This window comes from Chiloscyllium plagiosum, unplaced genomic scaffold, assembly GCF_037043375.1.
Source record: "Chiloscyllium plagiosum isolate Xiang-an unplaced genomic scaffold, Cpla_swu_hap1 HiC_scaffold_6, whole genome shotgun sequence".
NCBI lineage: Eukaryota > Metazoa > Chordata > Chondrichthyes > Orectolobiformes > Hemiscylliidae > Chiloscyllium > Chiloscyllium plagiosum.
In genome coordinates, this window is record NW_028270144.1 from 15922431 (window position 1) to 15939208 (window position 16778).

General features: G+C 41.6%; 1 protein-coding gene across 4 annotated transcripts in view; it reads left to right on the top strand.

The window, feature by feature from the left end:
- The window catches only part of cars2 (cysteinyl-tRNA synthetase 2, mitochondrial), a 61907-nt gene that overhangs the window by 32751 nt on the left and 12378 nt on the right, over positions 1-16778 (top strand). For 3 of the 4 annotated variants that reach the window (XR_015757401.1, XM_087987903.1, XM_087987902.1), the window contains exons 9-13: positions 1869-1936; positions 9393-9459; positions 9542-9680; positions 10579-10702; positions 12322-12420. Coding sequence is in view for 3 of the 4 variants with exons in the window: in XM_087987903.1 (XP_087844029.1) it covers positions 1869-1936; positions 9393-9459; positions 9542-9680; positions 10579-10702; positions 12322-12420 (497 nt within the window). In the remaining variant the exon portion in view is untranslated. The remainder of the gene's footprint in view (positions 1-1868; positions 1937-9392; positions 9460-9541; positions 9681-10578; positions 10703-12321; positions 12421-16778) is intronic. The other variant, XM_087987904.1, reaches the window with a different exon arrangement.

Sequence of the window (16778 nt, forward strand, 5' to 3'; positions counted from 1 at the left end):
AATTGAATATACAGCAATATATTTCTGGGTTAGGACAATGAGTGGCTTGTAGAGGAGCTTGGAGAGTAGTGTTCCCATGTATCTGCTCTTTTCCTTCTAAATGGAAGTGGTTATAGGTTTGGAAGGCACAGTAAAGGAGCCTAATTTTTTGTTTTATCATTAAATGAAGTCATTGGAAGCAAGAATGCAGCCTAATGAGGAGGGGAATTGTTTTGTTGTTTAGTAATGAACAGAATCAATGTAATTGAATTCAAGGCCTGCAGCAGTATATCATAACCCATGTTATGTCATGGTGTGATTTTGTTTTTTAAAATTGAGTTTTCAATACAGTGAATTGTTTGCTGGTGGATGGATCTCTGATTTTTTTTTTAGCTGGTTTAAACTGTTAGCCAAACTCATCAATCCATTTGGATTGGAATGCTTGAATGTCTGTAAAGAGACCAACAATCTCAGCTTTTTAGGTTTTGATTCATGGAATGGGCATTCTTCAGGCCTAAGGTTCTTAGTTCCAGTATCTCTGTTGTGCACTGGTAGAGTTATTGATATAAAACTTCAAAAAGTTTATTTTGTGTAACTAATTTTACTTTCACATATTTGTATTCAACCAAAGAACCTAGATATTTTTAACCAAATTGTCCCTTCCTACCTGAGCTGAACTTCTTGCCTTTCAGTAGCTGATTGTAAACTATTCCATTTCTCTATTTGGTTTCCAAATCCTTCATTCTCCATTATTTCAATAATTATTCATCTTTGAATGTGACCACTGATTTTGAATTAATCTCCATTAGTGGCCACACTGCACTTTCCACTGTGTTGTCTGAAAGTGTTTATTCTCATCTTCCACTTTATTTTTGGGTAAATGAGATCAGAACCAATGGATGGGGGATGTTGAAGTTGCAGTAAGTAGGCACATGCACCTGGATATCTTTTCCTTTTCTACCTGACAATCTTTTCTATGAAAGCTGATTATAAAGAAAATGGGGTATGTTGTAAAATAGATGGCAGATTTGGCTTCATACATTTCAATTTCAGCCATGCTTGACTTCAGCATTTCTTTATTCTATGAAGAGTCATAGAGCCATACAGCATAGAAACAGGCCCTTAAGCCCATGATATCTATGCCAAACCACAAACACCAAACTACTTGCACTTGGATCATAGCCTACTGTGCTCTGGCATTTTAAATGCTTGTCCAGATCCTTCATAAATGTTGGGACAGTACCTGCCTCCGCTACCCTCTCAGGTAGCGTGTTCCATCTTTGTACCATCCTCTGGTTAAAAAAGTTCAAAACCACTTGCTCCTCACCTTAAGCTTAAGCACACTGGTCTTAGATGCGTCTGCCATGGGGAAAATATCGACTCTGTCTATGCCTCTCATAATTTTGCATGTATAAGTCAGTTCCCTTTCCTCTGCCAGGAAAAACAAACCTGCATTCCAGTCTCTCCTCAAAATTGAGACTTCCCAACCCAGGCAATATCTGGTGAATCTCCTCTGCATTGTCTTCAGTGTAGTCATGTCTTAGATAGTGTCGCTACCAGAACTGCACACTATAATCAAACTGTGGTTATAAAGTTGCAACAAGACTTCTCTGTTTCAATATTTTACATTCCGGTTAATTGAAGGCAAGCATCCCTTTGGCACCACCCTGTCTACCTGCGCTGATACCTTCACAGATCTATGCATTTGCACACCAAAGTCCCTTTGTTCTTCAGTACTCTCTAGGGACCTACCATTCATTATGTAAAACCTTCCTTATTAGACCTCCCAAAGTGCTTCCCCTCACACTTACCAGGATTAAATTCTATCTGCCCAATTTACCAGCCGATCAATATCATGCTATAGCCTTGTTTGAATTTCTTTTGCACAGGGCATTTGCATTTGAAAGGAAGTGAAGAAAAGATGTCAAAATCATTGAAAAATTATATCACAATCAAGGTAACTATCCACTTATATCCCTCCTGTTTACTTTTTTCTTGTTTCTCTTTGTTCCTTCGAAAATTTCTTCTAATGACAGCTGGTAGCAGTGCACAATGGACTTCATTCACCAACTGTTAACTGGATGAATGAAATGAACATGCTTATTCTAACCAGGGTCTGAAACATTGCAAGTTATATGATACAGTTGGGTTATAGATGTGGAGTCTTATAGGTGTCAATGGGGTTAGCCCTAATTCTCAGCTTGATTGGCTGAAGATTTGGGCAAACAGAAGAAAGCTTTCTACTGTTGTTGAACAATTGAGAGAGGTATGCAGTACAAGCCAGTAAGCAATATCATTAGCTGGTAAGAGAGCAAAAGCAGTAACACACTAATGTAATCCAGTTTTGAGATCATTGACCAATTTTTAAAAACTCTTTGCATCTAACTGCTTCATGAAGTATTTGGAGGATGCTGGCAATAGACATGATGGATAGAATGATTTCCTTCTCTGCTATAAACAACATTCTATAAATGTTGGCGGCACCTGCAGATTAGTTATCACCCAACGAATCACAGCAATAATAAAGAACACCAAAAATTCAAAACAATGATTCAGATCGCCACTGTTTGAATAAATTCGGTGACTCAAGGTAATTGTTACTCTGTGGGCTTCTAATAGTGTTCCTACCATCAGTGTTGCATAACAGTTGCTGCAGAAAACTGACAAGTGTGTTGTGTTATCCATCACTAGAAGAAAGAAGTGCACGTGGGGTGACTGAATATCCTGGAATTCGTTACCCATAATTGAGAAGACTGAGGCCTGATCTTACAAATGTCTTTAAAGTTATGAAACTGTTTAATAATGTAGATATAGGAAAGAAGAGATCAAAACAAACGACTTAACTAAGTGGAAGCCTATACAAACAAATAATGTCGTTGATATCCTGAATAATTTGCATTATAGTAGATGCACACTGTCCCTTGAAACCACTGACACTAATGACATCCTTTGGAATGGATATATTAGCTTTGCAGAGCAAAAAACTGCAGCAGCAACATTTTACAGGGGCAGCATTTGAAAGAGAAGCAGCCAGTAATATTGAAGAGCTGGATGGAAGAAGTTCTCAAACTAAGGAGTATTAAATAATGGCATAATTCACCACATGTGGTTATAGGAATTAATATTTAGTATGAAGTTGATGGGAATAAATGAAAATGGGATTGTGATTATAGGAGACACGAGGGTTCAAATCCAACTGTAGTTTCTCCCTTTGGTAATTTCTTGCTCTCTGCTCTTTTTATAATACTCTATCCAATTGTATAACCTACCACATCTCTGCACAATTATGTTTTTCTTTAAGTTTTATGCTATCGTTTAATATTTCTAATTAACCATGGATGGTGGGTCCATCCCTAAGAATTTTCCTTCCTCACTCAACTGCATCTTTTCTGAGATATCCTTTTAACTATCTATCACTGCATCACTATTGACCCATCCTTTAACCTAACTTGCCAATTTACTTTAACCAGATTTGTAAAAACTTATTTGTGGGATGTGGGTACCACTGGAATTTATTGCTGATTCCTTTAAGAAGGTGGTGGTGAACTGTGTCCTTGAAATGTTGCGGTTTGGTGTTGGCATACCCACAATGCTCTTTGGAAGGGACTTCCTGGATTCTGACTCAATGACATAGAAGGAATGTTGATATATTTCCCAGTCAGAATGATGTGTAACTGGGAGAGAAGCTTGCAGATGGTTGCCTTCCCATGTAGCTGCTTTCCTGTCCTACTAGATGATAGTGATAATGGAGTCTTGGTGCATTTCTGCACTGTGTTTGTAGCTGATAGACACTGCTGCTTCTGTGTATCAGTGGTGGATGGATTGAATGTTGGTGGATGTGGTGGCATCTAAATGGTTGCTTTGTCCTGGATGATGATAAGCTCCTTGAGTGTTGTCGGGAAGGTACTCATCCAGGCAAGTCCATCACACTCCTGACTGATGTCTCATACTTGGTGGACTGGTTTTGAAGTATCAAGAGGTGAGTTACTTGCTAAAGGATTCATAGCCTCTGACCTGGAGTTGCGATGACATATATCCAACAACCACAACCATCCTTTATGCTAAGTATGCCTGCCAGCATTGTAAAATCCCGCTCCTCACTTTCATGCCCTCAAGATTGTATTTATTTAAAAATAGTCATGGACCCACTCCTCTCTCCCTTAAATTGAATATAAAATTCAATCATAGTAAGATTGCTGCTGTCTAGGAGGCACCTTTAAAATGTGATAATTAATTAACCCTGTCTCATTGAACCAGGTCTTGTATAACTGTCAGCTCCAGCAATGCTGTTCAAGAAACTATCCTGAAAACATTCTATGAACTCCTCATCCTGGTCACCTTTGTCCTTCTGACATTCCCTGTCGATATGTAGATGAAAATCTACCATGATTATCATCATGTCTTTCTGACAGGGTCTCATTATTTCTTCCTTTATGCCTCCTCTACTGTGTGGTTATTGTCAGGAGTGCCTGTACACCATTCCTGAAAGTGACTTATTACCTTTATAATTTCTTACTTCTACCACTTGGTTTTCCTGATCTTAGGTAACCACTCTGTATTGTGCTCATATTATCATTAATTAACAGAGCCACTCATCCACCTTTTTCCTACTTTCCTGTTATTTCAAAGTGTCCTGTACGTTTCCAGATTCAATCCAGACTGTCATTTGGCAGTCATGTCTCTATAATGGCTATCAGCTCATACTTAATCACTTCTGTTTTCTTTCTACATGCATCCAGTTTGTTTCAAAGGCTGCTATTATTCACAATCAGAATACAGAGTGCTTTTGGAGCCCTTAGTTCTATTGTTTGCCTCTCTGTAAATGCTAGTTGTATTTATTAGTTGACTTGTAGATTTACACTATCTATCCCTTTCTGTCACCATCTTTATTTTTTTATTGATGTCTTCCTCTTTGCCTTGAGTCTCCTCTTTTATTTGTTGCATCTTCCTAAATTTGATTCCTTGCCTTGACTATTCAGATTAAAATCCTCTCAATTTTCCTAGTTATGGAATTGGTGAGGGTACAGGCTTGAGTGGAGACAATCCCAATGGAACAGCTCCTACATTTCCCAGTACTGATGCCAGTGCTCACAAACTAGAGGGGAAAGTGAGGACTGCAGATGCTGGAGATCAGAGCTGAAAATGTGTTGCTGGAAAGGCGCAGCAGGTCAGGCAGCATCCAAGGAGCAGGAGAATCGATGTTTCGGGCATGAACCCTTCTTCAGGAATGAGGAAAGTGTGTCCAGCAGGCTAAGATAAAAGGTAGGGGGGAGTGGCATTGCAAATGCGATAGGTGGAAGGAGGTCAAGGTGAGGGTGATAGGCCGGAGTGGGGGTGGGGGCGAGAGGTCAGGAAGAAGATTGCAGGTTAGGAAGGCGGTGCTGAGTTCGAGGGATTTGACTGAGACAAGGTGGGGGAGGGGAAATGAGGAAACTGGAGAAATCCGAGTTCATCCCTTGTGGTTGGAGGGTTCCTAGGCGAAAAATGAGGCGCTCTTCCTCCAACCATCGTGTTGCTATGGTCTGGCGATGGAGGAGTCCAAGGACCTGCATGTCCTTGGTGGAGTGGGAGGGGGAGTTGAAGTGTTGAGCCACGGGGTGGTTGGGTTGGTTGGTCTGGGTGTCCCAGAGGTGTTCTCTGAAACGTTCTGCAAGTAGGTGGCTTGTCTCCCCAATATAGACCTTGTCCTTGGACTCCTCCATCGCCAGACCATAGCAACACAATGGTTGGAGGAAGAGCGCCTCAGCTTTCGCCTAGGAACCCTCCAACCACAGGGGATGAACTCGGATTTCTCCATTTTCCTCATTTCATGTGGCATGGTCAGTTGGCTCATTCCTCCTGCAGCCCTTGCTGTCATCCAGATAAGTTGAAAGAACTTCAAATTTGTTGGAAATTGCTAAGACTGGTTCTCTTGCACTCGTGCCCTATGGGTCCCATTACCTGCCTCACTTGCTGTCTAACACTGTTGTCCCTCTACATTGACCAACAGCCAGTCTAACCCTAAGAGGCATGACAGCCTCCTGCTACAAAGAATCCGGTAATATTTCCCCTCCCTGATGCATTGCAGTGTCTGTTGTTCAGCAGATTTCATCAAATGTGAGCTGAAGCTGCTCGAACTGCAAACACTTGCTGCATTCTTGATTAACAGAATCCCAAAATGGTGCTGACACCAGGTGACTCTTTGTGAGCTCTCTAAAACAGATCTTATTCTCACACTTCTTACAACAGTTTTGCACTTTTAAACCTCCTCCTGCTGAATGGACCTGTCTAATTTCAAATCTAATGTTGATCTTGCTTTTGTGCACCTCCTGTGCAGCTGTAACTTTGTATGCCTCACTCTGTATAAACACGCTATGATCCATGTGACCTTGTATGTTATGATCTGCCTGTAATGTTTGCGAAACAAAACTTTTCACTATACTTAGATACATGTGACAGCAATAAATCAAATCAAGAGAATAAAAGGTTATTGGGAGCAGGCAGAAATGTCTATGAGACCACAATGAGAACAACCATGATCTTTTTTTAATGGCAGAGTAACTAAAAGGATCAAATGGCTTACTCTTGCCTGTATGATCACTTGTTGAAGCCTAGGCATTCCAAGCACAATGCAAAATGCCTAAGTGATTAGATTTAAAAAGCACACAACACCAGGTTATAGTCCAACAGAGAAAATGAGGTCTGCAGATGCTGGAGATCAGAGATGGAAATGTGTTGCTGGAGAAGCGCAGCAGGTCAGGCAGCATCTAGGGAACAGGAGAATCGACGTTTCGGGCATTAGCCCTTCTTCAGGAATGAGGAAAGTTTGTCCAGCAGGCTAAGATAAAAGATAGGGAGGAGGGACTTGGGGGAGGGGCGTCGGAAATGTGATAGGTGGAAAAAGGTCAAGGTGAGGGTGATAGGACAGATTGGGGTGGGGGCGGAGAGGTCGGGAAGAAGATTGCAGGTTAGGGAGGCGGTGCTGAATTTGATGGATTTGACTGAGACAGGCTGGGGGGAGGGGAAATGAGGAAACTGGTGAAATCCGAGTTCATCCCTTGTGGTTGGAGGGTTCCTAGCCGGAAGATGAGGCGTTCTTCCTCCAACCGTCGTTTCGCTGTGGAGCAGGACCATAAGACACAGAATTTATAGCAAAAAATTACAGTGTGATGAACTGAAATGATATATTGAACAAACCTACACTGCTGTTAAGTCTTTTATCTTTTAGAATGGATTGCAGGTTTTGGTTCATTAATATGTAAATCCCAGTACTTCTGTCAAGTCACATTCTAGAGATAACTTAAGGTTTTATTTAAAAAAAAGTGACAGCTCAGACAATGCATTAAAGGTGTGAGGGTTAGAGTCTATCTGTATCCCAATCTTGAGTCAGACTGGTTCTATTTCCAAAGTGGGAGGGACATACGGCCTCTGATCTTTGGGTGGCCATCCTCCAAGACGAACTTCAGGATACGCAACAACGCACAGTGGCCAAGCAGAGGCTGATAGCCAAGTGCAGAACCCATGAGGATGGTCTCAACTGGGACTTGGATTCATGTCACACTACAGGTGACCCCACTACACTATATACACACACTCTCTTTCAGACTTACACACTCACGCAGACCCTCTCTCATTCACACACTCTCTCTCATACACACACACATACACACCCCACACTCACACCCTCTCACAGGCTTATACTCCATCACACGCACACACACTTTATGAAGCATGTACACACGCGAACACAATCTCTCATGCACACTCACACATGCACATCCTCACACTGTCTCTCTCTCTCATGCAAATGCACACACACACATAAGTCTATGGGGTGAATTTGCATTTGCAGATACGTTCTACTTTGCTCAAAAAGCACACAATGTGCAAGCAGTCAATCCACGTAATATTTTATGACTTCCACAAAACCCGTAACCCAATCTAAAAGATGAAAGACTTAACAGCAATTTAGGTTTGTTCAATATATCATTTCAGTTGCATAACACTGTACTCTTTTGCTATAAATTCTACGTCTTATGGTCCTGCTCCATAACTACCTGATGAAGGAGTAGCGCTCCGAAAGCTTATGCTTCCCAAATAAATCTGTTGGACTATAACCTGGTGTTGTGTGATTTTTATCTTTGTTCACCCCAGTCCAACACCAGGTCTTCCACATCATAAGTGATTATAAACAGAGGTTAGGAAATTGTGATTTCACAAATGTCACCACCACAATATCAGGCTTCTTATCTGCCTTCTCCTCCTCCCCTCCCCACCTCCCAGCATCCTAAATATCAGGCACAATAATGTTCACTAAGGAGCCAATCTCAGATGGGCTGCGGCACCATACCTTCTATTGGTTTTCTGGTGTGCCTTTGTCTTAATTTTTTTTCGTGTAGCTGTGCAAATACATAACATAATGGAGAAGACTTGTGCTAGCCCTACAAAGGAGCCTTAAGCTGGCTGTGAAGATTTGAGAAATACTTGGCAGGACATTAATTCTCCCCACCCTAATAACAATAATCTATCACCACCGCAGTGACCTTGCCTTGTGCATACTTCCAAAGTTGCGGTTCAAGCACCTCAATAGCAAAGAATGCAGAATGGCAATGAGGTGGGGAACCCAAACAAATAAAAAATATGACTGGAATCAGATCTTTTGCTACTAGAGGTGCAAGAAAGGTATGATTTTAGATGGAAATGGGTAAAGCAGAAAGGAGATGCAGCACATGCTGAGAGATTTGGCTCATCTGATTCACTGTATATGCAATAACTATTTTGAAAATAAGGAAATTGACAAATAAACATAAATGCAGGAGGGAATTCATGGCAGAGGAGTAGTGTGCGGATCTCGATGGAGAGACCAGGAAGTGAGGGAGGACCTGCAGGCAATCCTGTGGAGGTGCCTGGTGAGGGACCCTTCCCCTGAGGTTCAGGTAGACACCTCCCCCCAAACTCTTCCCACCAGCCTCACAGTTGAGGCTGACTATTAATTGCCCACTTTTGAAGGCCTCAATTGAGCGAGAGCAGACAGACCAGCATAGACATCACCAGTTCTGCGCCCCCACCCCATAATATTTCAGCCAGGTTGGTGTGGATTGGATGTCACCTGGAGAATTTTATAGGACTCCAAACCAATGCTGGGGGGGCCTGTGAGGTTATGTTTGGGTTGTTAGGATGAGATGAAATATGATATAGGGAGAGATTTGACTGGGGTGTAGACACCATGACCAGGTTGGATTGAAAGGCATGTTTCTGTACTGTACTCAGTTCTAGCTGTGGAGCACATTTTCTGGTTACAGCCTAATGATTATATTGCATGAATTGTCAATTCTTCTCACTGTGCCTCGTTAGACAGTGCTTTTAATACTTAGCATTGGTTTGTAATGTAATGCACAAGTGATAACTTTGTAATTTCTCTGATTATTAACCAGAAAGTCTTGGAAAAGTTCTCTGCAGATCAGTTTCGAATGTTTTGTCTTCTCTCAAAGTACAGATCAGGTATGAAAGCTTTAACAGTTTAAAATAAAGTGTTTATATCTGACAGGAAAACCTTGCTGAATCTGTACTGTTTGAATTGTAGCTGTGGAATACAGTGATGAAAGCATGGCAGAAGCTGGAAACCTTCTGCATTCCATTTCAGCTTTTATTGACGATGCATCTGCTTACATGAGAGGACAATTGATCTGCCCATCGGTTGACGAAACTCTATTATGGGAGAGGTATGGTAAACAAAAGGAAAGATTTGTATTTCTATCTTGCCTTTCACAGCTTGAGAGCAACCCAACATGCTATACAACCAACAATGTATGTTTGAAATTTAGTAATTATATTATAGGTGCTGATTTACTCACAGTAAATTCCCACAAACAGCAATGTTCTAAACTGTTTTGAGCTGAAACAAACAATAAGTATTGGCTGAAGAAACTCAGGAACTTTCCCTTGATTTTATTTGAAACCGAAATCATCCAAAAACCAAATTTCCAGCAGCACTAAGTTCGTTCAACATTGCACTGAAGCGTCAAACTAGTTTTTTTGTTTTGCTCAGGTGTGAGACTTGAACCCACGACCATTTGCACACCCGAAAACACTGTACTTCATGATCCCTTTGAGTTTTGTGTCGTTTTACTTTAGGAGAGAGGCTCTTTAAAGGGTTCAAAATTCACTGTGTTGCTACATGCTCTGCTCTGTGTTACAAAGCTGAGCTAATCCAGCAAGTAGAAACACGTTTCAAAAATGATCGTCTTCCTGCAATGTCAGCTCAAATAAATTCACCAGCATATTGATCAAAAACCAGTAAGGACGAAGGGATTGACCACCTGATCTAGTGCTGCCAAGGAAGCATATTCTCTGGGAGCACTTGTAAATTTCCATTTTAATCAAAAACAAAAGCCAATTGCTGCAGTGCCCAGTTTTCTTGAGAGTAATGTTCCCTGCTGGGAGTGTAGGATCACACCGTTATCCCTCTAGTTTCATTCTTTGGGCTACAATCATTTTCAGCTGCTTTCAATAAAAATCATTTTATAATGCCTTTGTTGTCTTTGCTTAAAAAATATATAGATCATTCTTTATTTTTAGCATGTATTATGTGTGCTCTTTGCTTCTTTGTTTTGTATCCAGGTTAAATGCAACTAAAGTCAATGTGCAGGCTGCCTTTGCTGATGATTTTGACACCCCAGGGGCTACTGATTCAATTATGAACCTCATTCACCATGGCAACAGACAGCTTCAAGCAGTTGCCAAGGTAACCCATTAGGATTTTACAATCCTGTGAAGGTAGTGCATTATTCAGAGTAAGGTCGTGATTAGTGTATTGGATTTTTTTCGAAACCATCATTAGGATTGTTGAGGTGAAGCAGGGTCTTGTACTGAGCTTTGATGGTTAGTGTCACTGCTCTCTTGAGAAGGAATGGGAAACATGAGAGGCTCAGGGGCATTACTTCTCCTGTGCATTAATTGGAAATGAACTGTTGCTTTTCAGTTTAGAAGCTAATTCAGTGCAAGTCATAACTTCGCTAAACTGCTGTTAAGCATAAATGTTGGCATAAACTAGATGGCTGAATGGCCTGTTTCATTGTTGGACATTCCATGTCATTCTGTTTGAAATTGTGTAATCTATCTGAGATATGACTCAACATAACTACAGCCACTGATTGCAGTGTGACAATTGGCAAAATACCTGGGATTGGTCACTGTTGAAAGAGGGGCAGGAAAAGAAGGCAGCGGTCAAGAAGATGCACATCCCAGGGAACTCAATCAGGAAATATTGAGACGATTAAGTCTGCCTCTTCACAAGGAAACAGAAGGGAATATCTTTCCCCTGAAGGACAGGATCTTATGGGCAGTGTAAATAACAGGCAACAGATATAATTTCTCCACTAAGCCACTGTTCAGACCTATGGGTGGCTGACAATTACTGGCTTCAAATGGGCACCAAGAAATCATACTCTAATGCTTGAAAGGGTTTGCTGAAACTGTGCGTAAAATACAAAAAGACTAATTGATTTAATAATGGAATGATGCCACACAGTTGGATTTTAGCACATTGCGCCTGTCGACTCTGAAAGGACCACCCATATTCACCCCATTCACTGGCATTTTTCCATTCTACATTTTAAATTTTTTTTCTTCAAAGTATTTATCAATTCTTTCAAAAGCCTTTCAACAATTTTTCTAGAAAATCATTTGTCTTCTAATAATCCACTGAGTTAACAAAAGAATGCATTCTCCATACTTGGGCTTTTGCATTTTCCTATTAACCTGGTTGCCCACTCACTGACTGGTGAAAGTTAATTATTTACTTTATCAAAATCTTTCTTAATTTTGAACTTTTCTATTTTAGAGTGAAACTTTCCAGTTTCTCTGGTCCCTCTTTATAACTCGAGCTGCCTATTGCTGATATTACACTAATCCCTCCTGTAACCTTGCATAGACTTTCCCACCGTAGAAAACTACACACAGTATTCTAAATATATTTCAACCAGTGATTTGTGTGGGATTAGCATTGGTTAGGTTATTGCTCCATGATTCTATTTCCAAGAGTGATTCCCAATAGCACTTCAGAATGGGCTGCATTTTGGAAGGTCAGTACTGAGGGAACACTGCATTGTCAGACATAGTCCTAAGGAAGTATCACAGTGACTAATGCGTTATTGGCTGAGATGTTAAATCGAGGTGCTATGTGTCCTTCGGTGAATGTAAAATATCCATTTAGGCAATCCAGAGTTGGAGCAGTTCAGGGTCAAATAGAATTAGTGTTAGTTCTGAGATCAGTAAGCACTTGGAATGAATATGTATGTATTCTGTTGCTGACATTTGATCCTCCCAAAATACGTAATGGTCAGCTCTTTATGTTCATGACAGGAAGGTGACTACCCCAGGAGTCCGGCTGTGTTTGGGGCAATAATCTCTTATTTAGAGCGATTCTTGGATGTTGTTGGTATTTCTCTTGGACAAAGTCAGGTAAGTAACTGCAATTTAGAAATTCTTGTGTGGTTTCCATATATTATAGAAGTATTGTAGGTTTTGCGTAAAGTCGAAGTCAACCGAGACATTCACTTCTTGAGCTTTTCGTATTGGCTTGCAGGAAAAGGATATTCCATTAACAGATTCTCCAAGATATGCCTGAGGCATCCACACTTTTCTTCTGTTTTTAAATTGACTGTGATTCAAGATTCTGGATTAGTGGTGCTGGAAGAGTATAGCAGTTCAGGCAGCATCCGAGGAGCAGTAAAATCAACATTTCAGGCAAAAGCCCTTCATCAGGAATAAAGGCAGAGAGCCTGAAGCGTGGAGAGATAAGCTAGAGGAGGGTGGGGGTGGGGAGAAAGTAGCATAGAGTACAGGGGAGGGAATGAAGGTGATAGGTCGGGGGCGGGGGGAGGGTGGAGTGGATAGGTGGAAAGGAAGATAGGCAGGTAGGACAAGTCATGGGGACAGTGCTGAGCTGGAAGTTTGGAACTAGGGTGAGGTGGGGGAAGGGGAAATGAGGAAACTGTTGAAGTCCACATTGATGCCCTGGGGTTGAAGTGTTCCAGCTCCTTTCGGGCCTTGGATGGAGGTGGGGGAGGAGGTGTGGGCGCAGGTTTTGCAGTTCCTGCGGTGGCAGGGGAAGGTGCCAGGATGGGAGGGTGGGTTGTAGGGGGGCGTGGACCTGACCAGGTAGTCACGGAGGGAACGGTCTTTGCGGAAGGCGGAAAGGGGTGGGGAGGGAAATATATCCCTGGTGGTGGGGTCTTTTTGGAGGTGACGGAAATGTCGGCGGATGATTTGGTTTATGCGAAGGTTGGTAGGGTGGAAGGTGAGCACCAGGGGCATTCTGTCCTTGTTACGGTTGGAGGGGTTGGATCTGAGGACGGAGGTGCGGGATGTGGACGAGATGCGTTGGAGGGCATCTTTAACACGTGGGAAGGGAAATTGCGGTCTCTAAAGAAGGAGGCCATCTGGTGTGTTCTGTGGTGGAATGGTCCTCTTGGGAGCAGATGCGGGCGGAGGAATTGGGAATATGGGATGGCATTTTTGCATGAGGTGGGAAGAGGTGTAATCCAGGCAGCTGTGGGAGTCGGTGGGTTTGTAAAAAATGTTAGTGTCAAGTCGGTCGTCATTAATGGAGATGGAGAGGTCCAGGAAGGGGAGGGAGGTGTCAGAGATGGTCCAGGTAAATTTAAGGTCAGGGTGGAATGTGTTGGTGAAGTTGATGAATTGCTCAACCTCCTCACGGGAGCACGAGGTGGTGCTAATGCAGTCATCAACGTAGCAGAGGAAGAGGTGGGGAGTGGTGCCGGTGTAATTACAGAAGATCGACTATTCTACGTAGCCAACAAAGATCTTAGTTACAGGTGATCTTCATTGCCTTGCATTTTACTTGTTTGTGGATTGAACACTGTGGGTGAGGAATTACCTTAGTTTATTTACTGCTGAATTCTTGATGTCAATGTTCTCCATGCTCGTTATTTATGATGGAGAGTAAATGCCAGCATGAACAGCAAGGGCAGAAGTTCACTTTCCATTTTGTAGACTAAATTTACAAATTGGCTAATGGTGGACCCTTAGCAAGGGAACGATGAAGGAAATAGTGAAAATAGTAATCAGTGATAACTGTTGGAGCAAGCAAAACTTTAAACAGTTTTCTATGTTACAGTGATACAGCCCAAAAGGGCTTAATTGACTGTAAAATGTCTTGAGATATTCTGAGATTATAAAAACTGGTCTATCTTTTTGAACACAGTTTTCTGAAATTATTAAACTCACCAGGAATTTGTGGGGTTTTTTGTTGATCTACCTGAATCTCTGCAACATTTGATAACGTAGTGCACCCTCAGTACTGCCTCCAACAGTCCCTCAGTGCTCATATTCCAACATTGCTCCATCAACACAACCCTTCTGACTCTGCATCGTTCCTTCAGTATTAACCCTCCAACACAGCAGTATTCCCTCATTATTGGCTCTGCAACATTGCAGTGCTCCATCAATACTGACCTTCTGACAATTCAGCACAACCTCATTACTCAGTATTGTAGTTCTAGCAGTTCAGTCCTTCCTCAGTCCTGTTACCTGACAGAACAGCAAACTCTCAGAATTGCTGTTTTGACAGTGCAGTGTTCCGACTGTACTCTTCCTATAACGCTGCAGCACTCCCTCCATACAACCTATTGATTTTGCAATGTTCCTTCCACATTGACCCTCTAGTACTTCTTCAAAATGGCCTTCTAATAATGTAATACTCCTCAAGAACTGATCCTTCGACATTGCAGTGTTCACTCAATACTGGCACTTCAACAGTGTCACTTCAACAGTGTAGCATTCTTTCAGTGGTAACCTTCCGGCAGTTCAGCACTCCTTCCATCTGCCTATTCAGCAGGGCTGCACGCTCTCAGCACTGCCTTTCCAACAGTGCAGCACTCTCTCAGTACTGAAACAAAGTGTCAGCCTTGATGAAGCACTCAATTCCTGGAATAATGCTTTAATTGTTAATTAAGGCAGCTTTACTTTGTAACAAAGCTTTAGCCAGTCACATTCTGGAGCAGGATTTTATTGATTGGATAGCTGAATGCTACTCTGAATGCCACAGTGTTTTTCAAGTTCAGCGCTCAAAATATCTTGGTAGAATCTATAATAGTGTAATGAGCACTCTTTTTTTTGAAAGCGTCATAGTCTTAATCTGACAATTTAAGATACCTGTGTTGGACTGCAAATAGAGGAAAAGTTACACAAACATTTATATGGTGCCTAATGTAATCTCAGTGTCTCAAGGTATATTACAATCAAAAAAATACTTCTGAGGTGTAGTCACTGTAACAGTGTCAAATTCAAAGCAGTGATTATTGTGCACAGCAGGATTCCACGCAGAGACTTTGAAATTGTGACCACATGATCTGCCATTGATTATGTGGATTGAGGTATATATGTTGACTAGAACAACAGGAAGACTTTCTCTGCTCTTAGTTAAATTGTGGCAGTGGGATCTTTTAAATCCACCCAAACATTTTATTTCCTACTGTACAAGTTGTCACCAATTCATTAGAGGAAACTATGTTCAGGGGCAAGAGAAACCGTAATTAGAGAACACACATTTGCAGTAATTTACAGAAGAATCAGTGGTGCAGGCACACAAAGTTTTAAACACAAGGTGGAATGTACAAAAAGATGTTGGAAATGGATTCAGTCATAACTTTAAAAAGGAATTGAATAATTGCTTGAAGGAGGAAACAGTTTTGGCATTGGGAAATCAGCAGGGAATGGATCAGTTGGATAGCGGTTTCAAAGAGCCAGCAGAGACAATGAAATATCTTTTATAATGCAACACTTTATGGTTCTAATGCACTTCCTTTCTGTTCCTTAGGTTTTTTAATTTTGATTTTCCTCCAGTTTGCCCATCCTCTGCATTGTTTTAATTTTCTATCATTGAGTTAGCAAAAGGATTGCAGTGTACTTCCATTAGGTGCTTGATCAGCTGGGTGAAAACTACTGCAGTGTTTATTATGGTTCTGGACAGTGGTCCTAGCAGTTTATATGGTTAGACTAGACTTCATTAAAAGATAACTCACTGTGGAGAGTATTAAAATCTCCATCCAGCAGAAGCGTGAACCTTCCTTCAGTAGTTGTTGTTTGTTTTTGAACTATTTGGGAACGGTTAGTCAGGCATGATTGAACTCTGCTGAAACTCTGAACTTTAATTCCCTTAATTGTTCAGAGTAGGTCATACGCAGTGGCTCAGTGGTTAGCACAGTACCAGAGACCAAGGTTCAATTCTAGCCTCGAGCGAGCGTCTGTGTGGAGTTTGTGGAGCACATTCTGCCTGTGACTGTGTGGGTTTTCCGGGTGTTCCAATTTCCTCCCATAGTCCAAAGATATGCAGGTTAAAAGGATTGACCAATGGTAAATTGCCCAATGTCCAGGAATGTGCAGGCTAGGTGGATTAGCCATGGGAAATGTGGGGTTACAGGGATAAGGTTTGGTTGGGATGCTCTTGGGAAGGTCTGTGTGTACTCAAAAGAGCTGAATGAACTGATTCCACACTGTTGGGATTCTATGATTCTATTCTATGACTAGCTACAGTGAAAGCAAGCTAAATATCTTGGTTTGGCTCTTACAAGCCTTGTTCAACTAAGAAAATGCATCCAAATCTTGTTCTTTTATTTGGTTCAACACTTGATAAAGTGTTAATCCCTGGTGCTATAAATACAGTCATGGCTGGAAAGTAAATGGACACTAGAGGGTAATAAACTTACAGGGCCATGGGGATAGGGTGGGACTGATTGGATTGCTTTCAGTGGACTGAATGGTGTTTCCTGTGCTGTATGACTCCATGACTGGGAAAC